Below are 27,896 nucleotides of genomic sequence, written 5' to 3' on the forward strand. Positions count from 1 at the left end.
ATGTGGCCTCGGGAAGCCCTGTGCCAACTGGCCCGGGTCCCCACCTATGAGGGTGACGTGACTATCTCTGCCCTGCGCTGGTGACCCAGGTGGCTCTGCAGCCAGGACAAGGTCTCATGAAGTCAGGGGCGCTCCGCCCACAGCTGAGGCCCTAGGGCACTGGTCACTCACTGTGACTGATGTCCATCAGGGAGCAGGGACTGTGGCCAGCAGGAGGTCAGAGGTCAGGGGGGCCTGGTCGCCAGGGATGCGGGCCAAGGCCAGTGGGTGCACGGGGTAAGGGGGCATCCGTGGCCTCCGTGGCTTCCTCCCATCAGCTGCCCACCAGGCCCCACAGCCCCTCCGCGGCGTGGGCCCTGCTGGCCCTGCGGCCGCTGTCTGAGCAGGCGGCAGGATGATTGGTGAGCCGGGGGCCAGGGGTTAATGCGACGCCGGATAAATCCCGGGGGCTGTGTTTACGGCAGTGGTGGCGGGGCCCAGGCCAGGTTTTAAAAGGGGGAAAATAAAAGGGGCAGCGGAGGTCAGGAATAAATAACAGCAGCTTGAGAGCTGGGGGACCAGCCGGGGGGGGGGCTGCTGTGGCTGGAGACTGTCCCCTCCCTCCCTGCTTCTCCTCTAGCTGTCCCTGTGGAGGTCACAGCTACCGGGAGGGGATGTGGCACACACTCAGAGGCCCCTCTCAGCCTGTTTTGGGAGGACTTGGGGGCTGTGGCTGATTGGCGCCTGCCGAGCTGCACCCACAGCACCCTCTCCTGTGTCCCCTCAGTCACCGCCTGGTGACCGAGTTCCCACTGTGTGCAGGCCCCAAGCTGGGTGCCAGGACAGTCACTGCTGGACATCAGTGGGCCGTCCCTGCCCTCCTAGCTCACAGGGCAGAGACAGAGCCCCACCACCACCCAGGGCGATCTCGGGGAGGCAGGGCCCTGCAGGAGCTGGGCAGGGACACCTGTCCCAGCTGGGGCACCAGAAAGGCTTCTGTAGGAGGTGCCACTGGCACCAGCGAGAGGCAGGTAGGAACGCACCCAGGAAGAGAGGACGGAGGGGTGTCCCAGGCAGAGGGAACAGCACAGACCGGGAAGGAGGACGTGGAGCAGGGTCCTTGGAGCCTGGCCCGGAGGCAGGGAGGCCAGGGCTGGCGCAGGAGCCTCAGAGGCCAGCAAGGGGCTGGGTTCAGCCACTCCACTTGGGAAGGTGGGGACAGAACACAGGGGGGCGTCTCAGTTTGAAGTCAGCTCCTCTTCCTCTCCGAACCTCCATCAGAGCCAAGGCCTAGGTCCTTGTGCCGCAAGGTCCCCATCACCTTCCAGACTGTCCCCCCAAGTCCCTCCCTCCCACTGGGCTCCAGCCACCCTCACCGGCCTTCTGCCCCCGAAGGCTCTTCCTGCAGAGGTCCAAGTGGCCAATGCCCCCTTCCCAGTGCGGCCCCCCTGACCCCCAGCTGAATTTGCAGCTGCCCCGCCCCGCCCCGCCCCTCGCCCTGCTCTGGTGTGGTTCTCCCGGAGCATGTGGCTCCTTCCAACACGCCACGGTTCAGATGCTCCTTGTCACCCGTCCCCAGAAGGAAAGACTGAACCACCAGAGCTGGGTCTGGCCCTGTAGTAGGTGCCTAGAGCGTGTGTGTCGAATGGCGGATGAACCGCAGGGACAGCGGGGACAGCGCTGAGGGTGGTGGGCGAGAACCTGTGGGTTTAGGCAGAGCAAGGGGTGGTGACCTCACGCTGGGAAGTCGTGGGCCACCTGCGCTGGCAGTCTGGGGCATCACAGGAGCTGCTCTGGCTCCCCCTGCGGCCTTGGGGGTGAGAGGAGGCTGGAGCTGACCCACTGCCTGACTGATGGGGCGCCCCGAGGAAGTGGGACCTGAGTCCAGCCTTTTAACGCTGCAGAGATTTATGGAGCCGCCAAGTGCTCTGCTCGCTGGGGCTGTCACTCTGCTAATGTGATGGGAACAAGGGAACAAGGTGGGGTGGTGGGGAGGGGACTGTGCTGGGGACAAGGCCTCGGTTGGTGGGGGCCTGCCCAGCCGCAGGCTAAAATGGAGCCAGGCACAGGTCCCTGTGACACCCCTGCCCCCGGATCTGCCTCATGACTGCTGCCACCCCTGTCCCCAGCCTCAACCCTTGGCCGCCGTGTCCCCACCTAACTGCCTAAAGACCCTGGAATTCCCGTGGGCATGAAGCTCCTCCTGAGGGGTGTCCCCTCCCCAAGGACAGGGTTCCAGGAGATGGAGCCCCTAGAGCCGCCCTGCTCTGCACCTGCCCTCCAGGGCCACCTGCCTGCAAAGGGAGGGACAGCTGGCGATCCGTGGCTGCCACGCTGAGCAGGTGCCCGGGGCAGCTGGGGCTCCTAAGGGGGCCCAGGCCCTGCGCTGAGGGCTTGGGTGCAGTGGCCACTGTCTTAGCTACGAGCCTGCAGTGACTCCAGCTGAAGGAGGGGCTGCAGCCCTCCCAGACTCGGTGACTCACCCGGTGAGTCTGGGGGAAGCGCCCCACTCCCCATCCCTGCCTGGGGGGGGGAGAGGAGGTCAGGGGACTCCGCCCTCCAAGAGACCAGGGGTGACAGGAGGTTTCCCCGCAGCTGGGGCATTAGACTTGGGTTCTGAGGGGCGGATAGGAGCTCAGCAAGGGTAGCAGGACGGCCAGCTGCAGGGGGGGCAGCCCGGCCTCCCCCAGAGCTGCTGGCCCCAGGCCCACCCCTCTCCCCCCTCCCTCCTGGAAAGCCTTTTATTGGCTCCATAAAGGACTTTGAAACTCTCCTGTTGAACTGTGAGCGGGAGGCGGGTCCTGGATCCGGGTGGGATCGACAGGCCTGACGCGCGCCTCTCCTGTTTATTAGGACTGAAATGTTTACTTGGCGATAAGGAGCCGCTTTCTCGGGGAGATTTGTGCGCTCTTTTTCAATTACCCCTCGTCTTTCTCTGCCACTTTTGCACTAAAGGGATAATAAATGTATCGGAGCGTTTCAATTATTCATCTAAATCATGACTGCGCCTGCCACGGCCAAGCTTTAGTGACAGATTAATTCAGGGCCGCCTTCCTCTGCCTGCCTGTCGCCATCTCTGCTTGGGCCTGGCCAGCTCCCCAAAGGCCAGCTCCAGGGGGTGGGGCAGGGTCAGGCAGGAGGGCAAGGCAGGCTGGGGGGAACCAGTACTCCACACCCACACTCCCTGCCTGGGACTCCCAGAGGGTAGCACCCCGCCCACCTTCAAGAGCCAGCCTGCCACGCCCCTGCCTAACGACTGTGCTCATCCCGGCTCCTAGGCCCTTGTCGCACATCCCTGTGTGTCCTGTGAACCTGGCCCCAAGGGTCCTCATGCCTGGGAGAAGCCTGGTGGCTGGGCCTCCCTCATAGCCTTCAGCTGGCACTGGGCCTTTGCACATGCTGCTGCCTGAGAACCCCTCTGCTGTCCATCCTGTCCAGCTGTCACCTGCTCTGTGTTGGGGTAGCCTGTCTGGCCAAGCCTCAGCTCTACTTAATGGGGCCTCCTGGCATTGTCCTTGACACTGGGGTATGGTCACCTGTGCCTGTTGTGGCTGGTGTTCTAGGGCCTTGATGTTCAGATGTTTGTCTGTGTGGTTGTTCAGGAACTACCTGACTCCTGCCATGGGGCCACCTACAGGCATGCACAGGGCAGGCAGTGCTCAGCACAGATTTGCCTCTGGCCAGGCTGTGCCCAGGTGCCCTGCCCACTCCCCCTCCGCCCAGCCCTCCCCCTCCTCTGCCCTCCTCATACCCACAACCTGGGGACGGCTGCACCGTTTCCCTCTGCTCTCTCTGGCTCTCTCTCCCTCTCTCTCTCTGTCACACTGAGCTATACCCCCAGGCCTTTAGTCCTTTTTTTTTTTTTTTAGTTATAGATGGACATAATACCTTTATTTATTTTTACGTGGTGCTGAGGATTGAACCCAGTGCCTCATGCATGCTAGGCGAGCACTCTACCATTGAGCCACAACCCCAGTCCCCTAATTTTTTATTTTGGGACAGGGTCTCACTAAGTTGCTGAGGCTGGTCTCAAACTTCTGGTCCTCCTGCCTCAGCCTCCTAAGCCACTGGGATGCAGGCGTGTGCCCCGCGTGGCTTCAGTCATTCTTTATTGCTCTTCTCTGTCCGTCTCAGGTATTCTCTGCTGCCTTTCCTCTGCCTTGGTTGCTCCCATTTGTCTCTCAAACTGTTTCTCCTCCTCTCTTGCTCCTCCTCTTTCTCCCTATCATATCCCCCCCATTCTCTGTTCATGGACAAGATGAGTGAGGTGTCTAAGCATTCAGACCCCAAGCAAGGGCTGCCTGTCACTCAGCCCGCCGCCCCTGCCTGCACTATCTTGCCAGCCCTGCTGCTGAGCTGCGATGGCTTCCTGTGGCCTCCAGGAAGAGGTTCAGCTTGGGCTGCGCTGATGAGCTGCGGCCTGGCTCAGTGAGATAGATAATGCGGCCTCTGTGGCCCCATGGGCCCTCTTGGTGCTCTCAAGACCAGGCTGTGCACTGCACCCTCCCTGGCTGTGCTGGGCTCGGAAGAAGCAGGTGGCCCAGGGCTCCACCAGCCAGTCCAGCCCCTGGCCGGGTTGGTGGGAGTGCAGGCTGCGGCTGTCTGGGAAGGGTAGGGGTGGCTGTGTTCAGCACAGAGGGGAAGGCCCAGAGGCCATCGCAACTCCCCCTCTCCCCCACAAGGGCCCACTGTGCCCGCTGTGGCTCATGCTTGTAATCCCAGTGGCTTGAGAGGCTGAGGCAGGAGGATCCTGAGTTCAAAGCCAGCCTCAGCAACTCAGTAAGGCCCTAAGCCACTTAGCAAGACCCTGCCTCAAAATTAAATAAATAAATAGATAAAGGGCTGGGGACCTGGCTCAGTGGTTAAGCACCCCTGGGTTCAAAGCCTTGTACCAAGAAAAAAAAAAAAAAAAAAACGCCACAGCATTAGAGTTTTTCCCAGAATTCTCACCTGCAGACCAGGCCCTCCCCTTCGGGCCCCTGGTCCAAGGGCCTCCACCTCTCCTCCCTGTGTCCCTCAGTCCCAGTTTCAGGCCTCTGCTGAAAGCCTCTCCCCACCCCTTTCTGCCCCTTGCTTCCCTCCTGTGCCTGCCCCCGTCCCAGTACTGGTGACGTCACAGCTGGACGTCTCCTCCCTGGAACTGGGCCTGCACAGGGCGGCCACAGGCACAGGGGAGGCCTGGCATGCTTTGCTGAGCAGGGGGCTGACGTGCCCTTCCCCAGGGACAGCCTGCAGCCTCCTGCACCTGCCTGACTGCAGCCCATGCTGACGACGGTGCTAAGGGTGACTGCGCCTCCTACGCGCTCACTGAACGGACCACAGGCCCCGGCTGGGCCTCTCCGCGCACTCTTGTGCCCTCAGCCCAGTGCCGAGGGGGACACGCCATTGGCACCTCCTTTGGCAGATGAGGAAGCTGAGGCACCGGGTCCCTGGAGCTGTGCTCCCTCCCCCACCTGGGTAAGGGATGGGGACCGTTCCCCTAGCAGGGACTCTGGCCCTTCTCCACGGCCACAGCGTAGGCCAGGCAGGCCCATGGGGCTCGTGCCCTGCCCCCAGTAGGCGAGATGCCACCAAGCCCCTGCATGCAGCTGCCACGGGGACTTTTAATAACGGGAGTGATTTTTGCATGATGAATGAAGCACGGCCGTTGTGTACATAATGAAGCCCTAATGTTTTCAAATCCCCATTTAAGGAGCTGATCTCACCCCATAATGAATTTCAGATCACATCGTGAAACTGTCGTCCATCCATCTTCTCCCTGGGGTGCCCACCCTGGTGGCACCTCGAGGGCGGGGCCTGGCGAAGTGGGCCCTGCTCCCACCCTGGACCGAGCCCCTGCCAGCACAGAGCTGGGGCTGGTGCAGGTTTGTTGACTGACTGAGCGACCAGAGGATGGTCTGACAAGTGCATCCTCTCAGTCCCTGCTCCCGAGGAAGTGAACAGAGGCCACAACTGGAGAGTCTGGGTGGCCGAAGAGAAGAGGGGACAAGGCCTTTGGTGGTCATTTATCCAGGCTTCATGGCCTGCCCCCTGCGGGGAAGCTGAGAATCAGCAGCCCGGACTTCTGCCCCAGATCCTCGGGTACCCTCCTGGGGAGGTCATTTCCCATCTGCCCTGCGGGGCCTGGCCCCTTCCAGCCTAGTGTTCCCTGTTTCCTTCTTCCAAGAGGGAGGCTCAGACCTGCTGCGGGGGCCATGGGTGGGCCACAGGGTGGGCCACAGTGTGCGCCGCCCCAGGTCCCCAGGCGGCCCCCAGCCCCAGACCTCTGTGCCTTCCTGGGCTGGGAGGTGCCCCTCCCCGGGCTCTGCCCAGGCCGCTACCTTGGCAGCCCCTCCTGCCAGGCCCAGGCTGCAGAGGCCCAGCCAGGAGCCTTGCACAGGTCTTTCCCAGGGACCTCTCCACCCCGCAGTGCAGCCTGCTCCTGAGTCTCGGAGGCCCTGAGGGCTTGGAGGGCCAGCAGACGCTTGCCTAAGGCCTGCGACTGCGGCTCGGTCTCACCCTCTGTAGAAAGAGTGACAATGTGACCAAGTACCAGGCACTGTAGGCCTCTCCTCCTGGGTGCCCCGCCAGGGAGGAGGGCCTTGCTATGGAGACTAGGAACTGAGGCGTGGCCAGTGGGGAGGTGGAAGAGCCGGGGAGGGACTAGCGCTGGGAGGCTCCCCGCCCATGGGTCCCCCGGGGCTGGGGCTGCTCTGTCACTGGAAGCAGGGCCCCCACTGGGCCCCAGTGAGCTCATTGCAGAGTCTGGGAGACTTGGGCCCTGGGGAGGCAGGCCATGATCTGTTGACCTTGAGGACCTGTCCTCTCTGCTGTCTTTCCTGTTCTCTGGGCCCACAAGAGCCCAGGAAAGGCCTTACGACCCCTGCTTTGCTATGTGACTCTGAGAAGGTGGCTTTGCCCCTCTGAGCCTTTGTCTCTTCTTCTGTAAAATGGAGGTTAGTCGTAGCTTTTGCTCTGCCTCTTACTGTGAGACCCTGGGCAAGTTGCTACACCCCTCTGGCCTTCAGGCTTTGTCCCTCAGCCACCTCCCAGAATGTCACTGCTTCCCGTGACTCTCAAGGCCCAGGTTCTTGCCTAAAGTCATTGGCAATCTTGTGGCAGGATTTCTGGGAAGAAGACTCCTGAAGGGGTACCTGGGGCCAGATCCACAGGGTGGTGAAGGCGGAATGGCCGTGGAGGGCTGGCCAGGGTGTCCTGCCCGTTGGCAGGGTATGGCTGCCCCCCTTATTCCCCAGGCCACAGGCTCCTGTGTTCCTGTAAATAATTAATTAGCCCCTACTTGCTTGTTTGTTTAGCATGAGGAATGCTCCTCCACTGAGACGCATTTATTGCTGAATAAATTTAAATATCTAATCTTCCCTTCATGAATATTACAGCACCCTAAATAGCCGCCAACTCATCCTCAGCGCCTTGGCGGTGACCCCTCTGGAGCCTGCCTGCCCCGCCCTGCCCCCTCCCCCTCCCTGGCGGGGAAGGATGGGGAGCCAAGTGGGGGCCCTGGAGGCCGAGAGCCCGCAGGATGGAGGTGGTGAGCAACCATGCAGGGGAAGTCGGGCAGTGGAGAAAGGTGAGGGTCCCCCAAAGAAGTCCCTTGATTGGGAGGGGGCTGCAGATGAGGGCAGGGCCACCTTGAAGGTCTAGAATGAAGTGGGGCAACCCCAGGCCAGCCAGCCAGGGCAGGGGCCCAGTGGTAAGAGGGACAGACATCTAGTGGTCCTAGAGGAAGTAGGATACCAAATTACAGCGACCCAACCTCTGGCTGTGACAATGCCAGGTCTCTCTCTGGCCCTCAGTGTCTTCTACCAAAATCAGAAAAAATGGCAGTGCCTCCCAAGGACCTGGAGGCTCAAACAAGCCAGCGCCTGGCCTGGGCCGCAGGCGGGCTGGAAGGAGCCAGCTGAAGCCAGGGCAGGGCCTATATGCCCAGCTACTCCGGAGGCTGAGGCAGGAGAATCACAAGCTGGAGGCCAGCCTGGGCAACTTAGGGAGAGGTTGTCTCAAAATAAATAAAATAGGGGATGGGGCGCAGCTTAGTGGTAGGGCTCTTGCCTAGTGTGTGGAAGGCCCGGGGTTCTATGGTGGGGGCAGAGGGGTGGAGGCAGCAGGAGGGGCCAACAGGAGGGGCAGAGTAGGCCTCAGGGGCATCTGCTGGTGCCACAACTGGAGGAAAGCTAGACCTGGTGGACAGATACTTGAAGAAAGTCCTCGCCCCCAAGTGGGCTCAACAATCTCCCCAGGAAAGGTTGAGCTGAAAGTTTTGAGGGGTTTTTGGTGGCAGGGGTCTTGAGAGCAGAAGGGTTGGTTCACCAGTGAATTAGGGACACCTCACCTCCCACCAGACAGCCCCAGGGGCCAGGGCTTTCCCAGCTGCTCAGGGGCTGGCCTGGCAGGAAGGAAGGACACCTCCCTTGTACAGGATCCCAGAAAGTCTCAGCCAATGCCAAGGTAAGAGCCAGGGTGAGGCCTGGGGGCCAGAACCTAGGGCTGCTGGTAGTGTAGAGGGGAGTGGGCCCTTTGGGCCTGTGGCCAAAGACAAGAGGGCTGGGTTCCCCTCTGCACTTGGGTGGGAGAGCAGGAAGGCTGCTGGGTGAACAGGGAGGGGCTGGGCAGGAGAGGTGGCTCAGTCGGGGCTCTGTCCTGCTTGGGGGTGTGGAGCAGAGGTGGTATCCTAGGCCTGTCTCCTATCTTTGCTTTAGGGGAACCCCTCCTATGGGTGCCTGGCCTTGTTCTAGAAGTTGCTGGAGGGATTGCAGCCCAAAGCATCTGCTAGTACCACCTCCAACCCTCTCCCTCCTGCCTTGTGCCCCCAGGTCAGTCCCAAGGGCCTGGCTGCAGGCCTGTCCACTTCTGCAGGAAACATTAAGTCTCTGAGACACAGATCTCATCGAGCTCCACTTCCGCACAGCTCCCACAGCCCGCCAAGGTCACCTGCAGGGCAGTTAGCGCCCGGAGACTAGCAGCTGGGTGCCAGGAGGCTGAGACCACTGGAGCTGGTCAAGACCCGACACTCCATGGTCACCTGTGCACACCTACCTCTGGTGTACACACATTCCCTGAACATGCCACATTTGTCATACTGTCATAATAAGAGCCAGCCAAACTCACTTCTGCTTATGCCAAGTCCTGGCTGAAGCATGTTATAAGAATCAGCTCACTTGGGGCTCTGGATGTAGCTCAGCAGAAGAGTGCTTGCCTAGCATGCACAAGGCCCTGGATTTGATCCTAAAATCTGTAGGGAAAAAAAAAAAAAAAGAATTAACTATTCTTCCAACACCCACCATGAAGTGGGTACTGCTATCGGACCCAGACAGGCTGAGTGATGTGCCCTGGGTCACACAGCTGTGGCTCACAGAGGGGGGATTTAAACTCTCAGGCCGCCCAGCCCCCTGGCCCCTGCTATGGCCCATGATGTGCCCTCACCCAGAGCAGACTTGCTCTGCCCTGCTCTGCAGCACCTGCTCCCAGGGCCTGGGTGGGTTTCACTGCCTCCTCCCCGAGGCTGCTGCTGTCTTTATTCCCCCAAAGGAGAGGAGGGGGCTGGAAAGACCAGTCCTGAGCCACTCCCAGTGTTCTTCAACCCCTGTCCCACCCACACCCACCTCTGGGAAATCACCTGGTGCCGGCTCTGAGAGAGGTTGTAAAATTAGGTTTAATTGGACCCCACAGGGCACAAGAGAAACAGCAGAAAAAAGAGGGGTCTAGTGCAGCTGGTGTCCCTGGAACTGTGCCAAGACTTTGAGGGATGGAGCCACAGGAGGAAGTAGCCTTGGTTTGTGTGTCTGTAAAATGGGGGAAATTATGGTCCTTTCTTGATGCCAGGCACTGGGAGCATAAGGCGCCTGGTGTTGGAGGAGCTTCGGATCCTGGCCTGGGGTGCAATCAGACGGCAAAGATGTGTTACATTCTTCTCTTTTCCTGAAGGTGTTTCACTGGCCCTAATTTCCAGATAGAAGGAAGGGACTCGACAGTCTGGCAGCCATGAGGCGCCAGCCTGGAATTCACCAGGGTGGGCTGCTGGAGGACTCCTCCCGGCCTCCCGCTGCTCCGGAGTTGTTTATCTGGGCCCGGGTCCCCAGGGTGGCTCCAAAGGCCCTGGAGCCACCTTCGAATAAACAATCCCTGGCCTGGTCCCAATTAAGCCCCAATTAAGCTGATGGCTGCTGGTTCTTTAGGCAGCAGGAGGGTTGCGAGCTCTAAGACACCTGCACGTGGCTTGGAAGCCGCCGCCCGGTTTACCCCCGCGCGGTGAAGAAGGACCCAAGCTCAGACCCCTGGTTGGATCTGCCACTTGTAATTAGATGGCCTCGGTTTCTTCATTTGTAAAGTGGGCCCTAGAGTTTGATACAGCCCCGAGGGGCGTCGCCTGGGGCGATGGGCTTTGAGGCAGGATCCGACGTTTAGGCCTGTCGGTGGCGGCGACTGGTTGGAGGTTCGCGCAGGGCAGACATGAAAGTGCGAGCTTCGGGGTAGCGGGGGCTCTGCTGTGAGGGGCCCGGCCTGCCCGAGCCCCTCCGGCGCGGCCGGAAGAGCAGGTGGGCGGGGCGCGCCCCCTGCCGGTCGCCCCGCGCCTCTTCCCGCTGAGCCCAGCTGCAACCACACTGGACACCTGGGTCTCCCCAGATGTGAAACAAACACCTCCCGGCGGGACGAAGCGAGCGGACAGAGGCTGTCGGGGAAAGGCGCGGTGTCTGAAGTCTTAGCAAAGCCGAGGGAAGGGATTCTTGGGCTTGGGCTTGGGAGTATTCAGCCACGGAACTCAGCCTTCTCTGTAAAGGGGGTCAGCCACGCCTGACCGCCTCAGGGACGCGGGGAGCCGCACAGCTCACTCCCTCCTCCCCCGCAGTGGACGGTTGCATTCACCGGGCCGCCGGACCCCTCCTCACCGACGAGTGCCGGACCCTGCAGCACTGCGATACCGGCAAGGCCAAGATCACCAGTGGCTATCGACTGCCGGCCAAGTGTGAGTCCCTGACAGGCCACAGCCGTGGGGCGCAGCCAGGGCACCTGTGTGGAAGTGAGCATGAGGGGGTGCGGTCTCCCAGCCGCAGGGGGCACTTCTTAACCTCAAGTGCCAGGGCCTGACCCTTTCTCCAGCATCCCAGGCAGCAGATAGGGAAGAGCTGGGGAACAGCAGGGGCCTGAAGGGAGGGGGAGGCATCTTCCCCACTCAGGGCCCAGGTCTCAGTGGGGGTTCACACAGACATGGCCGTGACGCGACACTGAGCTATGGGCGTGCGGGTCAGCGCGCACGTGTGGACTCGGACCCTACCCATGTGCCCACAAGGGTGGGGTCCTCTGGGAGTCTCAGAATTTGGGGGGAGAAGGCTGTTTCCTGCCCCCCTACAACCCAGGCCAGCAGGGGGAATGCGCGAGCTCTGGTCTGAGCGGAGACCCCGGCCCGGCTGACCCTGTTGCCCCCTGCAGACGTCATCCACACGGTGGGGCCCATTGCCCACGGGGAGCCCAGCGCCAACCAGGCTGAGGAGCTCCGCAGCTGCTACCTTAGTAGCCTCGATCTGCTGCTGGAGCACCGGCTCCGCTCGGTGGTGAGGGTCACCAAGCGGCGGAACGGGGGCGGCCCGCGGGAGGAGGCTGGCAGGAAGTGGGGTGCAGAGTGATGATGTCCCCATCCCCTCTCTCCCCCGTCCCAGGCGTTCCCTTGCATTTCCACCGGCGTGTTTGGTGAGTGGGGTCTGGAAGAAGAGGGGAGTGGGAAGTGGACTCCCACACGCAGGGCGCGGCGGGGGGCGGGGCGTGGGCGTGCCCAGGCACAGGGGGCGGGGCGGGCCAGAACCTGGACTCACCTGCCCCGCTCCGCCCCGCCCCGCCCCCAGGCTACCCCAATGAGGCGGCGGCCGAAGTAGTATTGGCGGCGCTGCGCGAGTGGCTGGAGCAGCACAAAGACAAGGTGGGGCCTGGGCCCCGTGGAGTGAGGTGGCGGGCGCTATCCACAACACCGCCCGGCTCACCAGCCCCACATTGGTCATCGCGCCGGGAGCAAGGGTGCTGAGCATAGGGCCAATCGGGTCGTGCCAGCCCTCTTTGAGGCCTGTTTCTTCATGGGTAGCAGCGAGAAGGGAGTGGCGGGAGCACAACCCCAAGCCCTTTCTATAGAAGGCTCAGTGTGAGCTCTAAAGTCAGGGCCAGAGGAGGGGACCCCCCCAGAGCAAGGCAGGTAAAAACCTATAGGGGGCCTGAGCAATAAGACAGGCTGAACAACCCCTTTGACGCAGGTGGATCGGCTGATCATCTGCGTATTCCTTGAGAAGGACGAGAACATCTACCGGCAGCTTCTGCCCCACTACTTCCCCGTGGGTACGTGCCCCGCGCTGCCCCAACCCAAAGGCGCCCACCCCACGGCCAACCCTGCCCCTCCCCTCTCGGCTCTGGGCTGGGCTCTCACTGTCCTCTGCCTTCCAGCCTGAGGCTCCCCGCAGCCCAGCCTGAGCAGGACTGGTAAGCAGGGCCTGGCCCCTTAAGGCTGCCCTACACACTAACCTATCACTAACACCTGCTCAGCCTCTACTGGGCTCACCCCCAGGTAGGGAGGAGGGGAAGCCAGGGCAATTGCAAGCCCTCAGCTCCTTGACCTCTCTGCTCTGCCTTTAGACCTGTCTGGGCCTGCAGGACCTCGCTCCCAGCTCTGAGAGGTAGCTGAAGCCTGCGGTCTGGGCCTGGGCAAGGCCATGCTGTTCTTTCCTTCAGCTCCACACCCCACCCCGCTCCCCGCCCCCTGCCCCTAAGGAGCCTCTTAATAAAATGACTATTTCAGCTCCCAATGTCTGAGCTCTGACTGTTCTGGGGCTGGAGCATGGGAAGCCAACCCAAAATGGAGCCTCAGTCAGGCGCTTTGGCTTATAGGGACTGGCAAGAGCTCTTGGTGAGCCAGGCGGGTGTGGAGGCACAGGCTGGACAGCGAAGGCGGCAGCAGCACTTCACATTTATTGAGGGCCTGCCCCCAAGGAGCTCACAGCCTGGGGCTGAGACCCCACATGTGCTGGGGTGGGTGAAGAAGAGAAGCAAAGGCAAAAGGCAGGCAATGCAGACACTGGCCCAAGCAAAGAGGGTGCAAAGCAGGCGCAGGCAGGGGGCCTAGAGGTGGGGAAGAGTGGGGAACTGGCAAGCCCTGCCTAGACCTGAGGACTGAAGGCCACTCCTCCCGCAGCAGGCTGGTCCCCCTCCACCACCTGGCCTGGGCCAGTCCCATCCTGTGAGCCCTCTCTGCCAGGACTCTCCAGTCATGCAGATCCCTGGTGGAGGGCACAAGGCTGGGGTCTGGGGCCCTGGCCAGGACAGCAAGGTGGAAGCCAGAGACCTAGGCAACTCCCAGAGAAATATCCACAACTGGAAGTGTGGAAGGGGAAGGGGGAAGGGGGAGGCCTTAGAGAGCACAATTCCAAGCAACCAGGAGGGTCCCCCAGGAGGCCTAGCCCCCTCAAAACTGCTCCTGCTGAGAAAGCTTGGGGTTGGACAGGTAGAAAACTGGGGGACCCACCTGAGGGAAGCGGGGCAGCCAGACACACAGCAGCCAGTGGGCAGGCAGCAGCAGGGACACGCACACACGCAGCTTACCACCAGCATCCCCTTTAATAAAACGTGGAAGATTGTGTGACAGGAAAAGGGAGGGAGTGAAATATGACCATTTACAACCACAAAAAAAACCTCTGTACATGTCTAGCGCCTGGCAGAGGGGGAGGCAGGCAGGGCAGCGGCAGGCCAGCCAGCCCTATTTGTAGAGGATATCGTAGTGTCCAGGCCGGTAGAGAAGGTAGACCTTGGGCTCAGAGCCCTCAGGGAAGACGTGCGGGTTGGTGGTGCCACCCTCACCACGGTCCATGTACTCCACCTGGATGGACACGCTAAGGGCCTGCGCCAGCGCGATGATGTGGATGTGGTCACTCTCCTTGCACATGGGCTCCACCTCCTGCAGCACAGGTACTGGTCAGGCCCTTCCCAGCACCCTTCCCCAGGACCCGTGGGCCCTAGTGCACTCCCACCCCCTTGGCACCTGCCACCCTGGGGCAACAGACAAGGGATGGTCCCCAGTGGGAGGGGGCTTGGCACCTGCTGACAGAACTCCTTGACAGTCCGCCCACCCTCGATGAAGTGCTCAAAGAACTTGCTCTCCCGCTGCAGGTAGCCTGAGGTGAGCAGCCGCAAGTAGACCACAAGGTAGTCCGAGGTGCTCTGGTCGTTGAAGGAGGCCAGGAGGTCAGCTACTGAGGTCTGCTTCTCCACCTGCTCGATCAGGTCCATGAACTGCCCCCATGGAGGGACAAAGGGCAAGGTGAGGGAGGAGGAGGGGGTCAACCCCACCCAACCAGGCCAACCACCCTCCATCTTGGCTCAGCTTGAGACAGGTGCAGAGCTCACCGTATTGTGGAAATCCTCAATTGTGAACTCAGTGAAGCCCTGTGACACCAAGTCCTCTTTGCTCTTGGCAGACACAGCCTTGAACCTGTGGGTAGGAGCGGAAGAGCTCCTCAGCCAGCAAAGCAGGGGCCCAGCCCACACTGTCCAGCCTCAGACAGGCCACCCTCAACCCAGATCAAAGGGAAGCCCCCAGCAGGAGTCCAGCCAACCTCCTGGTCTAAGGTGGAACCATCCTCCTATCCCTCAGGAGGGAAGAAGGTGCCCACAAGCCTTGCCCTCTGGTGCCCATGCGCCACCCTCCTCACCGCTGCAATTCCTTGCTGTCATCCAGCAGTGCCTCCAAGTGGGAGAATCCAAAAGCTCGATAGAAGCAGTTGCCATCAGGCCTGGTCTTCCGGATGTATGAGTACTTTTTGTGCAGGTCCTGCAGAGAGGCAGCACCCCCCCCCCCACCTGACCCCTCAACATTTGCCCAGACTAGGGCTAGCCCAAGAAATGGTCCCAACAAAGGTCACAACACAGCAGATGGCAACTAAGCTCCAAGAAGCCACTCCAGGCTGCAGAATGGATGAAGGGAATCACTGCCCAGTGACTCAGGAAGCTGTGCTCTTATGTACAAACTAGCTGCCTGGGTGGCGAAAACTGCTGCCAGGCCATACAGCTGGGCTACAGCATTGTTTGTTTATAAAAATGCACAAGGTCAGTGCTTACCTAGCATTTGTGATACCCTGGGTTTGATCCCCAGCACCAGGAAAGGAAAAAAAAGGCGAGGGACTGTGTGTAGCTCAGAGGTAGAGCTCTTGCCTGGCAGATGCAAGGCCCTGGGTTCCATCCCCAGCAACATTCGGGCACACACATATGATAAAATTAAAACATTAACATGCAGGAGAGTGAATCTGTCTTTGATAACGCAACTTTTCCAGTCTTTCATCCAAGAGACCTTCAGGGTAAGCAGATCAGGGCAGGGGTGCAGTGGCAAGTACCACGCCCCAGCCAGGTGTCCAAAGCCCGCGGCACAGTCCAGCTCAGCCCAATTGAAAAGTTTTCCCACCGAAGCCTTTCCACAGTCCTCTGGGGTTTAAACAACCTTCCTTGTCTATTTCTAGCTTCTACCTGCCTACTCACAGGTACCATCTCCAGTCAGCCTTTTTTTTGGCAACGGGAATTGAATCCAGGGGCACTCAACCACTGAGCCACATCCACAGCCCTTTTTTGAATTTTATTTAGAGAGAGAGTCTTCCTGAGTTGATTAGGGCTTTACTAAATTGCTGAGGCTGGCTTTTAACTCCCAATTCTCCTGTCTCAGCCTCCCAAGCCTCGGCAACTGGCTTCCATTCAACTTTTCCACTTTCTTCCCCAAAGGGAGAGAGACTTCTCTTATACTTCCCCACCACAGTGGCTACCAGTGCTTCCTAACCAACAGGCCTTGCTCCCCTGCTTGAGTACTCTCTCCCCCCACCTCAGTCATTTTTAAACTGAGAACCTCCTCAGCCACCACAGTGTACCCACTGCCTTCTCTCCTGATCTCTCCCATCTGTCCCTCAGTCCTAACTGCTACCTGAACTGCCCCTCCACTCCACACAAGCCTGTTCCCTCTCTAGTGCTCAAGGACATTGTTCCAGGAAGTCCTCTCTCCTCCTGCATCAAATCATCTCTCCCAACAAGTTTAGACCCATCAGCAGAAAACATCTAGTTATGTCTTGCTTTAAAAAAGCAAAATCTCAAGCTGAGAATAGGGGCACACTCCTATAATCCCAACAGCTCAAGAGGCTAAGGCAGGAGGATCACAAGTTCAAAGCCAGCCTCAGCAACTTAGTGAGGCTCTAAGCAACTTAGCAAGGCCCTATCTCTAAATAAAATATAAAATGGGCTGGAGGTGTGACTTAGGGGTTAAACCGCCCCCAGGTTCTATCCTTGATACCAAAAACAAAACTAAAATGTATGTCTGTAATCCCAGACAGGAGGATCACAAATTCATGTCCAGCCTCAGCAATACAGCCAGGCTCTAAGCAATTTAGCAAGACCCTGACTCAAAATTAAAAATAAAAAACAGGCAGGGGATGTGGCTCAATGGTTGAGCACCTCTGGGTTCAATCGCTGTTTCCAAAAAGAAAGAAAAAAAAAGCAAAATCTCTTTTGACTTCAGACTGCTCTCCAGCCATCACTCTTGTCTTGGCTCCTCTGCAGCAAAACTACTCATAGCATTGTCCCTGCTCAGTCAGCTCACCTTTCTGTGAGAGGACTTTGCTCCAGCCAATGTCACAAAAGCCCTCCTAGTTTGGAGGATCAAATCTGGCCCTCCCCAGACTGGCCCCTCCCAGCACTACCTCCACACCATGCCCTCCACATGGGCACTTCCCCTACCTGGCTGGGGGACTCTGCACCCTCTCCTCCCTACAGGCCGCCCCTCATCCCTCTGCACTCTGAAGGGCGGGGCTTCCAACAAACCTGTAGTGCCCTTCCTCAAGACACACGTAGCACCTGCCAGAAAAGGGCCATAGGAATGCCTGGTGATGCCCTGGGATGGCTTCCACCTTTCAACTCTTTACATTCGCTGGGTGACATCAGTGTTGACAATCCAAGCAGTCCCAAATGTCAATCTTTACCCACCAGCTCCACTTCTGCCCCTGGCTTCACTTTTTTTTTTTTTGGTACTGGGGATTGAACCAGGGTGCTTTACCACTAAGCTACAACTCAGTCCTTTTTTAGGTTGCCATAATATCTTTATTTTTATATGCTGTTGAGGATTGAACCCAGTGCCTCATGCATGCTAGGTATGCACTCTACCACTGAGCCACAACCCCAGTCCCCAGCCCTTTTTGTCTCATTCATTCATTTATTTATTTATTTTTGGAACAGGGTCTCACTAAGTTGCCAAGGCTGGCCTCCAACTTGCAATTCTCCTGCCTCAGCCTCCCAAGTCACTGGGATTACAGGCATAAGCCACTGTGCCCAGCTCCCCAACACCTCTCTGAATTGTCTAACTGGCATCAACCAACACGTCTGTCTCAACCTCACACCAACCTGCTCCTCGCCTAGGCCCCCCCACCTCAATCACTCCAGCCTTGTGGCTCTGCTCACTTCTCCCTCACCTATCTCCACCTACAGCAGATCCTTCAGATTCTTCCCTCACTGCATCTCTAGCCAACCATTCTCACTGCTTACCCGGACCACCTGGGTCTAAGTCACTCTGGCCTGCTGCAGGTTTTACTGCAAAAGCCTCCTTGAAGCACCCCCTGCCTACACGCACACACAGTGCCAAGCCCTCTGCTGAGTGCTCATGATCATCATCCTAGACTCCTCCCACAGGCCCATTCTGCAGAGGAACCAAGTCTGCACCCAGGTCCACATGGGCACTTCTGTTACCACCTTGTCTCTCTGCCCACGGAGAAAAGGTGGTCTTGGCCAAAGCACACAGAATGGGGTATCAGAATGGGACGTTAAGGTGCATTCCTGTGGATAGCTGGCTCTGGACATTCAAAACATTTGCTGAATGACTCAGTGGGAAGAATCCAAGGACCATCCTGTCCTTACCATAGTGGCCTAGTATGGCAGGTAGGCCAGGAAATGGGGACAGCACTCCACTCACCCACGACATAGGAGAAGAGGAGCCTACTGCTTCCCAGCCTCACTGGGCAGTAGCACTGACTTGACCAGCATCTGATCAGAATCATCTCCCTCCAGCCAGAGATAAGCAAATAATGGAAGCTCCAAGTTCAGTGCATTGCCCAAGGCCACACAGATGGAGTGCAGAGGTCACAAGAAGAACCCAGGTGTACTGGCCTCCTAAGGCAATGCCTGCATCTCCCCACAGGCCTCTTGGGGAAACTACAGACACCCTGAGCAAAATGTATAAGCAGATCTCAGACCACACACAGATGGATCTGGCCCTCAGGTAGGTTATTTGACCTACTTTTTTTGGTGCTAGGGACATAACCTAAGGCCTCACACATATACACATCCTAGGCAAATACTCCAGCACTGAGCAATACCCCAGCCCCACACATTTAAAGTCTGAATTAGCTGCCAACTGTTAGAAGTCAGGAGATTTCATTATTTCTGGCTTCTCTGGCAACAGTGGAGTGACAGTCCGAATACTCCCTGTCACAGTCTGGCAGCTTGTGAACCATGGTGCCTTCAATGTTCACCAGCTTCAATCATACCTGCCTGGCCTCTGCCAGGTGCCTTCTCCAGGTGGAAGGGTCTAAGCATCTCTGATCTTTGGGGAGCGTGAGAAGAGTAACATTTATCAACTCTGTGCTGAGCCTACTAAATGCTGTTTACATACCCACTCTCACACTTCAACCAAGGTGGGTGGTAAAGCAGCTTGCCTATTTTGAGTGATGCTGCAGGGCCCTGTGTAGAAGCCTGTGGCCCTGCTTCTCTACCACTGCCCACTCTCCACAAATGTCCAGGAGGTGGGCAGTGGGGCACATCTCTATGCAGCCCTCCTGCCCTGCTCAGCACCAGCCTGGTCAGCCCCTCAGTGGGCATGAAGATGGCTGGCTCCTGCCCAGCCTGCACTTGGCCCCACAGAGCAACACCTCCCTCTACCTCAAAACCACCCTACAAGTAGATGCTTTCACTATCACACTATTTTTTTTTTCCTTTTCTTTTTTGGAACTGGGGATGGAACCCACAGCTTTGTGCGTGCAAGGCAAGCACTTTGCCAGCCCTCACTATCCCTATTTTACAAATGAAGACAGTCATGTACAAAGATACGGAGGACCTGCCAAGGAGATAGCTGCCAAGTGGCAGTGTGGATTTGAAGAATTATCTTTTTGAGTCCAGAGCATGCACACACTAGCACTGACAGGTGTTCCTCAATACCCTATCCTCTCAGAGACCAGGCTGAGCAAGGAGCATGACTGAAGCAGGCACCCTCCTGCCCCCTCCAGCCAGGCTCCCACCTTGATCTTCTGTTGGTAGATGTTGTCATCCTCAGCATACTCCTTGTACAGGACGGAGAGCTCCAGCCGCTCCGACACCAGAGGGTTCTGCACAGCAATCTGCAGAAGGCAGGAACCCATCATGCTGTGGCATGGAGATGCAGTGACCCACGCCTAACAACCAGAACACCTACAAAAGGGGAGCTAGGCTGATAACCCAGTGGTACGGTAACCCCCATAAAAGCATCCACCACAGCCTAGAAAGGAATGGGATTCTGAAGTACAGATAGAGAACAGACTCAGGCCTAGTCTATTCATCCACATGATGGGGTCACCAGCCACTCCCTCCCATCCTCGTTAGCCCCTCACCTCTTGCTGAATTCGGTCCTGTTGCGCCATGATGGCTTCATCATAGGCCAGACAGTTAACGCCTAGAAAAGGGGGGAAAAAAAAAAAGGGGATTACTATAGGTCCTGGCATCTCCGCTGCAGGTTGCTGGGCCAGGAACAAGCACAGCCCAGGAGCAGAGAAGCAGGTTTAAAATCTGGAAGCAAGTGTCTTACACCCTGCTCCACCCCACTGTGTAATCTTGGCAATGTCCTTCCCCTTCTGGGCTTTCATTTCCTCATCTTTAAATTGAGAGGATAGCTAGGCATGATAGGACACACCTTTGGTTCGAGCTACTGGGGAGGCTGAAGCAGGAGGATCACTTGAGCCCAGGAATTTGAGACCACCCTGGCCAAAATAATGAGACCCTATCTCAAAAAAAAAAAAAGATGGGAGCATAGAGCTTGCATTTGCCTAGCATGTGTGAGGTTCTGGATCCAATCCCCAGCACTGCCAAAGAATTAGAATTAAAAAATAAGGGAGAAAAGTAATCATTCCCCACAAGATTCACTCTTCCTGATGACACCAGCTTCCTCCCTGCTTTCTAACATCACTTCCCAGCAGACCGGGAGTGCTCTGGCGTGGAGAGGCCTCTTGGGGAAAGTAAGATGAGGAGGTGGAGTCCTGAGCTAGATGGGAGCTTTCTGTGAGCCTGCTCTTTACCTATCACACTCTTCTTCTTCCTGCTAGCCTAGGTATCCTTAAGGGTGCCCATTTTACAAATAACAAAACAACTGTGCAAAGGTGAATAATCTGCCCAATAGTAAAAAGCTGTGGTCAAATCCATATTTATGATTCTAGTCTAAGCTGTTCACAACATTTCTCCTCTACCAGTTCACTACTGAGCCCTTTACTCACCTGTGAAATAGGGCTAACACTATCACCTTCCTCCAAATATAATATTATGGTATTCACCATAGCAGGTGGTACCTAAGAGTGCTGTGGAGTCATCCAAGGGTTGAACAGGTCCATTATGGGGACCCCACTCTAAGTAGCCATTGGGAAAGGGCAAGGAGACCCAAATTCTAGTTTTGACTCTGCCTTATGTGATCTATACATATATGTGACTATAGGTGATCCTGAACAAAGCCCTTCTGGGGGCCTGGGTTTGCCAGTTCTCAGTTCCTCAAGTGTGCAGGTGGAGTGGGGTTTGAGTATGCGCTGAATGACATTTAAGGTCAATCCTTTTGGACCAGCTCATCCCAGGTTCTTAGCTGGGCCAGGCCCATGCCCCAGAGCAGAGCTGTCCCTCACACACCCTTGTGACCTACTCGGCCACAGGGGCCCAACTTCTGGGTAGAAAAGGAGAGGGTGTGGCTGTTTTTGGAAAGCCCTAAATCCTCCAGGGTCTAAGAAAACAATGCCTACGCAGGCAGAAGAAGTCCGAAAGGCCAGAAGAGGGGGCTCTAGGGAGAAAGCTGCCCGAAGCCCCAGGGGCAGACACCCGCAGCCCCGCGCCAGCCTGCACGGCCAGCCTGGTCCTTCGTGGTCTGCAGCCCCGCGTCACTACGCGCCTCCAGACGCGGGCTGCTCTAGAGAGGACGGAAGGCTCGGCCCCGACCTAGGCCTCGAGCCAACTGCGAAGACCCGGGCATAGAGGCTCGGGGCCCAGAGGCTCGGGCCCAGGAGTCGGTGCCGGGAGCCGAGGGGCTGGGCGGAGGGCGGGACGGCGCAGGCCCCGCCCCAAGCGTGCGCGAGGGAAAACAGCCGCCGGCCTCGGTCGGCCCCGCCCGGCCGGGGGTCGCGGCGTCGGCTCCTTCCATTGTGAGGGGGAGGGGAGGCAGCGGAGGCGGAGGAAAGGGCCGTCCGCGCGCTTCGCCCCCGGCCGCCTTGCTTCCTCGACCTCCTTGAGAACAGTCGGCAGGGCCTCGCCCCCGGCTAGCCCGTGATGGACATCCCTCCCTCGGTGTGTACCTTCGGAGTCGCTGCCCAGCGGCTCCTGCTTCTGCTGCTGAGGTTCCTCCGCCGCCATCTTTAAACAGCGCCGCACTGCCGACCGCTTCCGGGTTACCAGTTGTCCTCCCCCCGGAAGTGGGCCCCTCCTCGTGGCCCCTCCTCGGCAACGCCCCTAGCAACGAGCTCCTCGCCGCGGTTGTCAACCGATGGCGTCCAGGGCTCTGGCGGCTTCAGGCGTGCGGGCCGAGGTCCCTGTGAGAGTCGGGTCCGCCCGGCCCGCGCCTCCACCCTGCACACTTGCTTGGTTCCAAATTCCCAGCTTCCTAAAGGTCCCAGGGGTGATAAGAGCTTTCTGGAGCCAACTCTGTTTTCTGTTTCTGGAGTTCGAAACTCGGATTGAGTTGAGATAAGTAGGACAATGAAATTAAAATCACCGAAAGCAACATTCCTGCTGTGGGATTCTGCGATTGTAGCTGCAGTGCGGAGCATCCCACGAGGAGACAGGAAGTGGTGCCAACATCGTGACGCCCCTCGGCCCCGGCCTCGTGGCACCTTGCCCCTCCCCACCGAGCCTGTACTTTAGTCGGCCATGGTGACCTGCTTCCGACAGAGAGAACATCTCCTTTGGTGTCAAGGCAAAAGCCTGGAACCTAACTTTGATCTTCGTGTCCTGGTTGGGAGAAAGCAGGGTCATTTTAAAAGCAAGAAGTTATTCCAGCCTCGGGGCGCATGCCTGTAATTCCAGTTATTTGGGATGCTGAAGCAGGAGGATCACAAGTTTGAGGCCAGCCTCAGCAACTTAACCAGGTCCTGTCTCAAAATTAAAAAAGGGCTGGGAATACAGTTCGGTAGTAGAGGGCCCCCTGGGTTCAATTCCCAGTATTGCAAAAAATAAGTGAAAGCAAGAAGTTAGACTGGGGATGTGGCTTAATGGTGGAGCACTTTCCTAGCAATGCAAAATAATTATAAATAAAACAAACCAAGGACCTAATAGAAAAGGAAAACAATAGTTGCAAGGGGGTATGGAGGAATGCATGTATCTGCAAAAGGGAAAGGAACCTGTGGAGATGGAAATACTCCATACTTTGTGTCAAGGGGTGTGCTTTATCATAGTTTTCTAATGTTACCTACCAGTGGGGGAGAACCGGGTAAACAGTACACAGGATCCTTTTGCACATTTTCTTAAAATTGCCTGTGAACTATTTCAAAATTTTTAAAAATTACCATTAAATTATAATTTAAATGCAAAGTCATGGATTCCAATGATGCTGTTAAGAGATTAGTCAGTGGGGGCTGGAGTTGTGGCTCAGTGGTAAAGCGCTTGCCTAGCACTGGGTTTGAGTCTCAACACTGCATATAAACAAAAATAAATAAATAAAGGTCCATTGAAAACCAAATAAATTTTTTTTTTAAAAAAAGAGGTTGGTCTGGAGCTGTGATTCCCATCTTCACTGTGGAGGGCCCTTTTTATGGCAGTGGTCCTTTAGCTCTCAAGAAAGCTATGCCTGAGCCACATCAGATCCCTTGGTTCATGAAAGGACAGGCATGGAATAGGCCCGAATGTTATCATTAGTTACTGCCAGCACTGGAGCAGGTGCAGCTGCTGCCTGGGTTTCCCACACAGTCCAACATTGGCTTTTTCACAGCAATAACTACAAACACCAAATCTGTAGCCCAGCACCATTACAAATGACCATTTATTGAGTCATTGGGTCTTTGGGTTGCTTCCAAACTTGAGAAAACAAAAGGTCCACCAAATTTGGACCCTGTAACTATCAACTGTTCATTCCTTCCCCCCAATTAACAATGAAATCCATAACTGCTAATGAGATCTGCGAGTAGGACAGAATGTGTATTAGTAAGTGATGGGCAAAGACAGCCTATGACAAAGACCTGATTTCTATTCAATTGTGGGTGTGTGTGTGTGTTACTGGAGATTGAACCAAGGGTCTTGCATATGCTAGGCAAGTGCTCTATCACTGAGCTACATACCCAGGCCTTTTTAAATTTTTATTCTGACACAGAGTCTCGCTAAGCTGGCCTTGACCTTGGAATCCTCCAAGTAGCTGGAATTATAGGTATACACCAACACAGCAGGCGAACTTTGTAAAAATCTTGAAACCAGCCTCCCTTTCCTGGACTAGGCAGCCCATGGTGAGGGGAGGCCTAACAATCAGGACAGGGAACATCTGCTCTCCCTGTATGGTTCAGTGCTGGTTAAGCCCCGGCTGCCAATACCAAATAAATGCCATGGGCTTTCAAGAATAGACCTGCACCCTCAGGGTGCACAGTGGCTGCAAATTGTGGGTGCTCTCTTACTTCTAGTGTTCAACCCTCCCCATTTTGTCAGATAGAATGGAAAAGATATGGCCAAAGGGAAGCTTTGACTCTTAATCCAGCTCCAGGAAGTCAATTTAAAAAAAAAAAAATTGTTGATAGACCTTTGTTTATTTATTAATTTATATGTGGTGCTGAGAATCAAATCCAGTGCCTCACACATGCTAGGCAAGCGCTCTACCACTGAGCCATAACCTCAGCCCCTCCAGGTCAATTTTTATCCAGCTGTTATTTGTTCTGTTTTATTTTATTCCTTTCTTGGCAGGGTCTCACTGTGTTACCCAGACTGGCCTCAAACTTTCAATCTTCCTGCCTCAGCCTCCCAACTAGCTGGGCTCACAGGCCCAGCCACAGAACCTGGCTTTTTTTTTTTTTTTTTTTTTGGTACCAGGGATTGAACTCAGGGGCACTCAACCACTGAGCCACATCTCCAGCCCTTTTTTTGTATTTAATTTAGAGACAGGGTCTCACTGAGTTGCTTAGTGCCTTGCTAAATTGCTGAGGCTGGCTTTGAACTCACGATCTTCCTGCCTCAGCCTCCTGAGCTGCTGGGATTACAGTTGTGAGCCACCACACCTGGCAACACCTGGCTTTTTCTTTCTTTCTTTCTAATACTTGATTTTTAGTTTTTTAGATGGACACATCTTTATTTTTATGTAGTGCTGAGGATCAAACCAAGTGCCTCATGCATGCTGGGTGAGCACGCTACCACTAAGCCATATCCTCAGCTTCAACACCTGGTTTTTCAATGCCCATTGATTTGGTGGTTAATAACTGATCCCTTATCCCTATTCCATCTGTCCCGTTAATTTCTTTTTTTTTTTTAAAAGAGAGAGAATTTTAATATTTATTTATTTTTCTTAGTTATCGGCGGACACAACATCTTTGTTTTGTATGTGGTGCTGAGGATCAAACCCAGGCTGCACGCATGCCAGGCGAGCACGCTACCGCTTGAGCCACATCCCCAGCCCCTGTCCCGTTAATTTCACCACTTTGGGATTTTGACCCTTTATCCTGAAGCATCTTAAACCCACCTGCAGATATACCAGGAGTCCCTGGCAAAAGACCCAGACGTTTGTCTCTGCTTCCCAATATGCCACCACAAATGGTCATGTGCCATGGGCCCTGACTGCCAAAGGCCTATAACCAAATACGCAGTGCAAGGCCACGGCCGATCAGGCTGCTGGTTGGAATTAGTCCATGAGCCCCACATCCATGTCCGCAGGATTCTGTTAGATGCAGGGAGAGGAGGCCCCACATTGGGACCCAAGAACTATGAAACCTCAGCCACAGAGAAAGTGTACAGAACAGCTCATTCAGAGACACCCAACCCCCTTCCACCTTACAGGACAGGGGCCATGCTGAGTAGACCAAGGTAGGGATGCCATGTGCATCCTTGATAGCCACAGTCCTCACAGGAAGCCACAGACAACCAAGAACCTTGACCAAAGACAAAGGACGGGCAGTCTTTCCCCAGGGGACTTGGAAGTCAGGTCCCCACAGGGTCATGAATGGCCACTGGTGGGCCTACAGTGGCCCACAGACAGCTGGTCCTAAAATCATGGTCTAGGGAGACTGTCATCACTGCAGTAGCCAAGATGATGGGGCTGAGCAGGGTTTGTGTTTGAGGTGCGGCAGCTGAGTGGAATGTAGGTCACCTGAGGCAGAAAGCAAGCCAAGGGGCAGAGGTGACAGGGAGAGCTTCCCAATCCCAACTCAAACCCTCACATTCTTCTTGGGTCACTCATCTTCCTGTGAATGCATAGCATTCAGTTCATTTTCTATCACTGAAGGTAATCAGCCCAGATCCTTCAGAGGGCAGATTTATCACTTTCCTCATCGTTGCCGTAAGAAATCACCACAAACTCAGTGGCTTACAATGACACAAGTTTATTATCTTACAGTTCTGGTAATCAGAAGTCTAAATTTCACCAAACTCAAATCAAGAGGCAGGGAAGCTGTTCTGTCTAGAACCTCTAAAGAAGAATCTACTACTTACACCCACAGGTTGGCAGAATTCAGTTCCTCGGAGCTGTAGGACTGAGGTCCCCATAGTCTTGCTGGCTGTAAACTGAGGGCTGTTCCCAGTTCTTAGAGGCCACTTCCTTCATTCTCCAACCAGTAAGGTCAGGCAGGATCTTTTGCAGGTCAGGACTGGTGATCACCTTGAGCCCACTCAGGTGATCCAGGGTTAATCTCCATCAAGGTCCTTAACCTTAATCACATCTCCAAAATCACTTTTGTTTTTTTCTTTTTTGTACTGGGGAGTGAACCTGAAGGCGCTTTACTACTGAACTACATCCCCAGCCCCTTTTATTTTTATTTTGAGACAGGGTCTCACCAAGTTGCTTAGGCCTTCACTTAATTACTAAAGCCAGTCTCAAACTTGCAATCCTCCTGCCTCAGCTTCCTGAGTCCCTGGGATCACAAGAGTGGGCCACTAAGGCTGGCAGCAAAATCACATTTGCCATGTAAGATAACCTATTCACCAATTCCAGGAAGTAGAGCTGGGACATTATTCTGTCTGCCACATCTTCACTTTGCAGTCCTGAAAACTAAAGGTCAGAGAGACTAGATGACAGGTCCAAGGTCATCTATCTGTAAATGGCTGTGCCAGGCCTCACACCTGAGTCTCCCATCTCCCAGCCCCTGATTGCAGACATGACAACTATATGGTGACCACAGTCTCCCTCCCACAGTGTGCACACCAGGCAAACATCCAGACAGGGACACAAAATGCCACTCAGAGTATGAAGCCTTGCTTTCCCCATAAGGTATTCCTCTGGGGCCCCTGTTTCGGTTGGGGATAAGAGATCAATGAAAAGTGACTAGATTTCCAGCCTGGTGGCCACAGAAGACCAATGAGGACAGGGTTAAAGCACAGTAGGTCACCTGATCTCTAAATCCTCCATCTTGTCCTCAAACCTATCATCATTCACCCCCAGGCCCACATATGCTGGTAGAGCTGGCCCAGGGGAGAACACAGGCTCACCATGGGCCTTCCAGACCAGGGCCTGAAGGGCCTGTCTACAGCCACTGGCTTCCCACAGTGAGCAGTGACTCAAGACACAGAACTTTGGGGGCCTGGGGCTCTGGGGCAGAGCACTGGCCTAGCACATGTGAGGCACTGGGTTCGATCCTCAGCATCACTTTAAAATAAATAAAGGCATGCTGTCCATCTACAACTACAAAAATAAAAAGGACACAGAAGTTTGGGTGGGAGGAGTTCCCCTAGGATGGAGTCCTCCCTGTTATAGTTCCACCAAGGGAACTATAACCCACCTTCCTCCTCTTTCCTTTTTGGGTACTAGTGATTGAACCCAGGGATGACCTACCACTGAGCTGTACCCCCAGGTCTTTATTGTTTGAGGCAGGGTCTTATCAAGTTGCCGAAGCTGGCCCAAACGTGGGATCCTCTTGACTCAGTCTCACAAATCGCTGGGATTACAGGTATGTACCACAGCATCTGGTTCTTACTCCTTTTGAGTTCCAGGGACACAAAAGCAGGAGACACCTAAGTCAGATCGTTAGCAGTGTAGTGGCGTTACCATAGAAACTCAGGATGGCTCTCTTCTTTTGCCCCTTCCTTGGTGTGTGGTGTCCTGTGGCTCTGAGACCAATGCATAATCTGGCCACAGCTGGAGGAAAGCAACCCTGGGCCAACCTAAAGCCAGGTAGCATGCAGTCCTCTCCTCAAGTGGAGGCTTGGTCAGAATGGCCCTTCAGCTCCCCTACACTGGGGGCTGGGCACCTCCCCTAGGAAGTCAGGGAGCTGCCAGTGGGCACTCAGCTACCACCCTACCAGGAGCTACTGTGAATAGGAAAGACTTCCAATGTGACACATGGTGTGTGGAAGGAAACAGCTAGAAGGCCACTCTACCCAGGGACAGTGACATTAAGAGACCTGTAGGTGGCAGGTGGGAGGCCCTAGCTCAGCACTCCAGCCTGGCTCAAGGCAGCCCTTTAGATCCAAGCTGAGGGTTCCCCCTCCCCTGGCCAATATTCCAACCTGGCCCCCCTAGCCCCTGACCCAGC

General features: G+C 56.1%; 2 protein-coding genes across 5 annotated transcripts in view; one reads left to right on the plus strand and one right to left on the minus strand.

The window, feature by feature from the left end:
• The window catches only part of Macrod1 (mono-ADP ribosylhydrolase 1), a 137,714-nt gene extending 124,956 nt beyond the window's left edge, over positions 1-12,758 (plus strand). The window contains exons 5-11 of one of the 3 annotated variants that reach the window (XM_027944056.3): positions 10,823-10,939; positions 11,404-11,525; positions 11,631-11,661; positions 11,814-11,887; positions 12,213-12,294; positions 12,400-12,435; positions 12,589-12,757. In XM_027944056.3, the coding sequence (XP_027799857.1) occupies positions 10,823-10,939; positions 11,404-11,525; positions 11,631-11,661; positions 11,814-11,887; positions 12,213-12,294; positions 12,400-12,404 (431 nt within the window). In that variant the 3' untranslated portion in view covers positions 12,405-12,435; positions 12,589-12,757. Of the gene's footprint in view, positions 1-10,822; positions 10,940-11,403; positions 11,526-11,630; positions 11,662-11,813; positions 11,888-12,212; positions 12,295-12,399; positions 12,436-12,588 lie in introns of all 3 variants that reach the window. The other 2 variants (XM_071616081.1, XM_027944055.3) reach the window with 2 other exon arrangements.
• A 789-nt stretch (positions 12,759-13,547) lies between these two features.
• Otub1 (OTU deubiquitinase, ubiquitin aldehyde binding 1) lies at positions 13,548-21,653 on the minus strand. 2 transcript variants are annotated; one of them, XM_027944057.3, is made up of 7 exons: positions 21,543-21,652; positions 19,611-19,672; positions 19,263-19,361; positions 14,658-14,776; positions 14,353-14,437; positions 14,044-14,238; positions 13,548-13,903 (listed from the first exon to the last, which is right to left on the minus strand). In XM_027944057.3, exons 1-7 carry the CDS (start codon positions 21,598-21,600, stop codon positions 13,706-13,708), a joined length of 816 nt encoding a protein of 271 aa, XP_027799858.1. In that variant the 5' UTR covers positions 21,601-21,652; the 3' UTR covers positions 13,548-13,705. The 2 variants fall into 2 exon arrangements, with proteins under 2 accessions (XP_027799858.1, XP_071472183.1); XM_071616082.1 differs by lacking the exon at positions 19,263-19,361 and having other exon boundaries at positions 21,543-21,653.
• Positions 21,654-27,896: the final 6,243 nt, after the last annotated feature.

Source organism: Marmota flaviventris, chromosome 9 (assembly GCF_047511675.1).
Source record: "Marmota flaviventris isolate mMarFla1 chromosome 9, mMarFla1.hap1, whole genome shotgun sequence".
Lineage (NCBI taxonomy): Eukaryota > Metazoa > Chordata > Mammalia > Rodentia > Sciuridae > Marmota > Marmota flaviventris.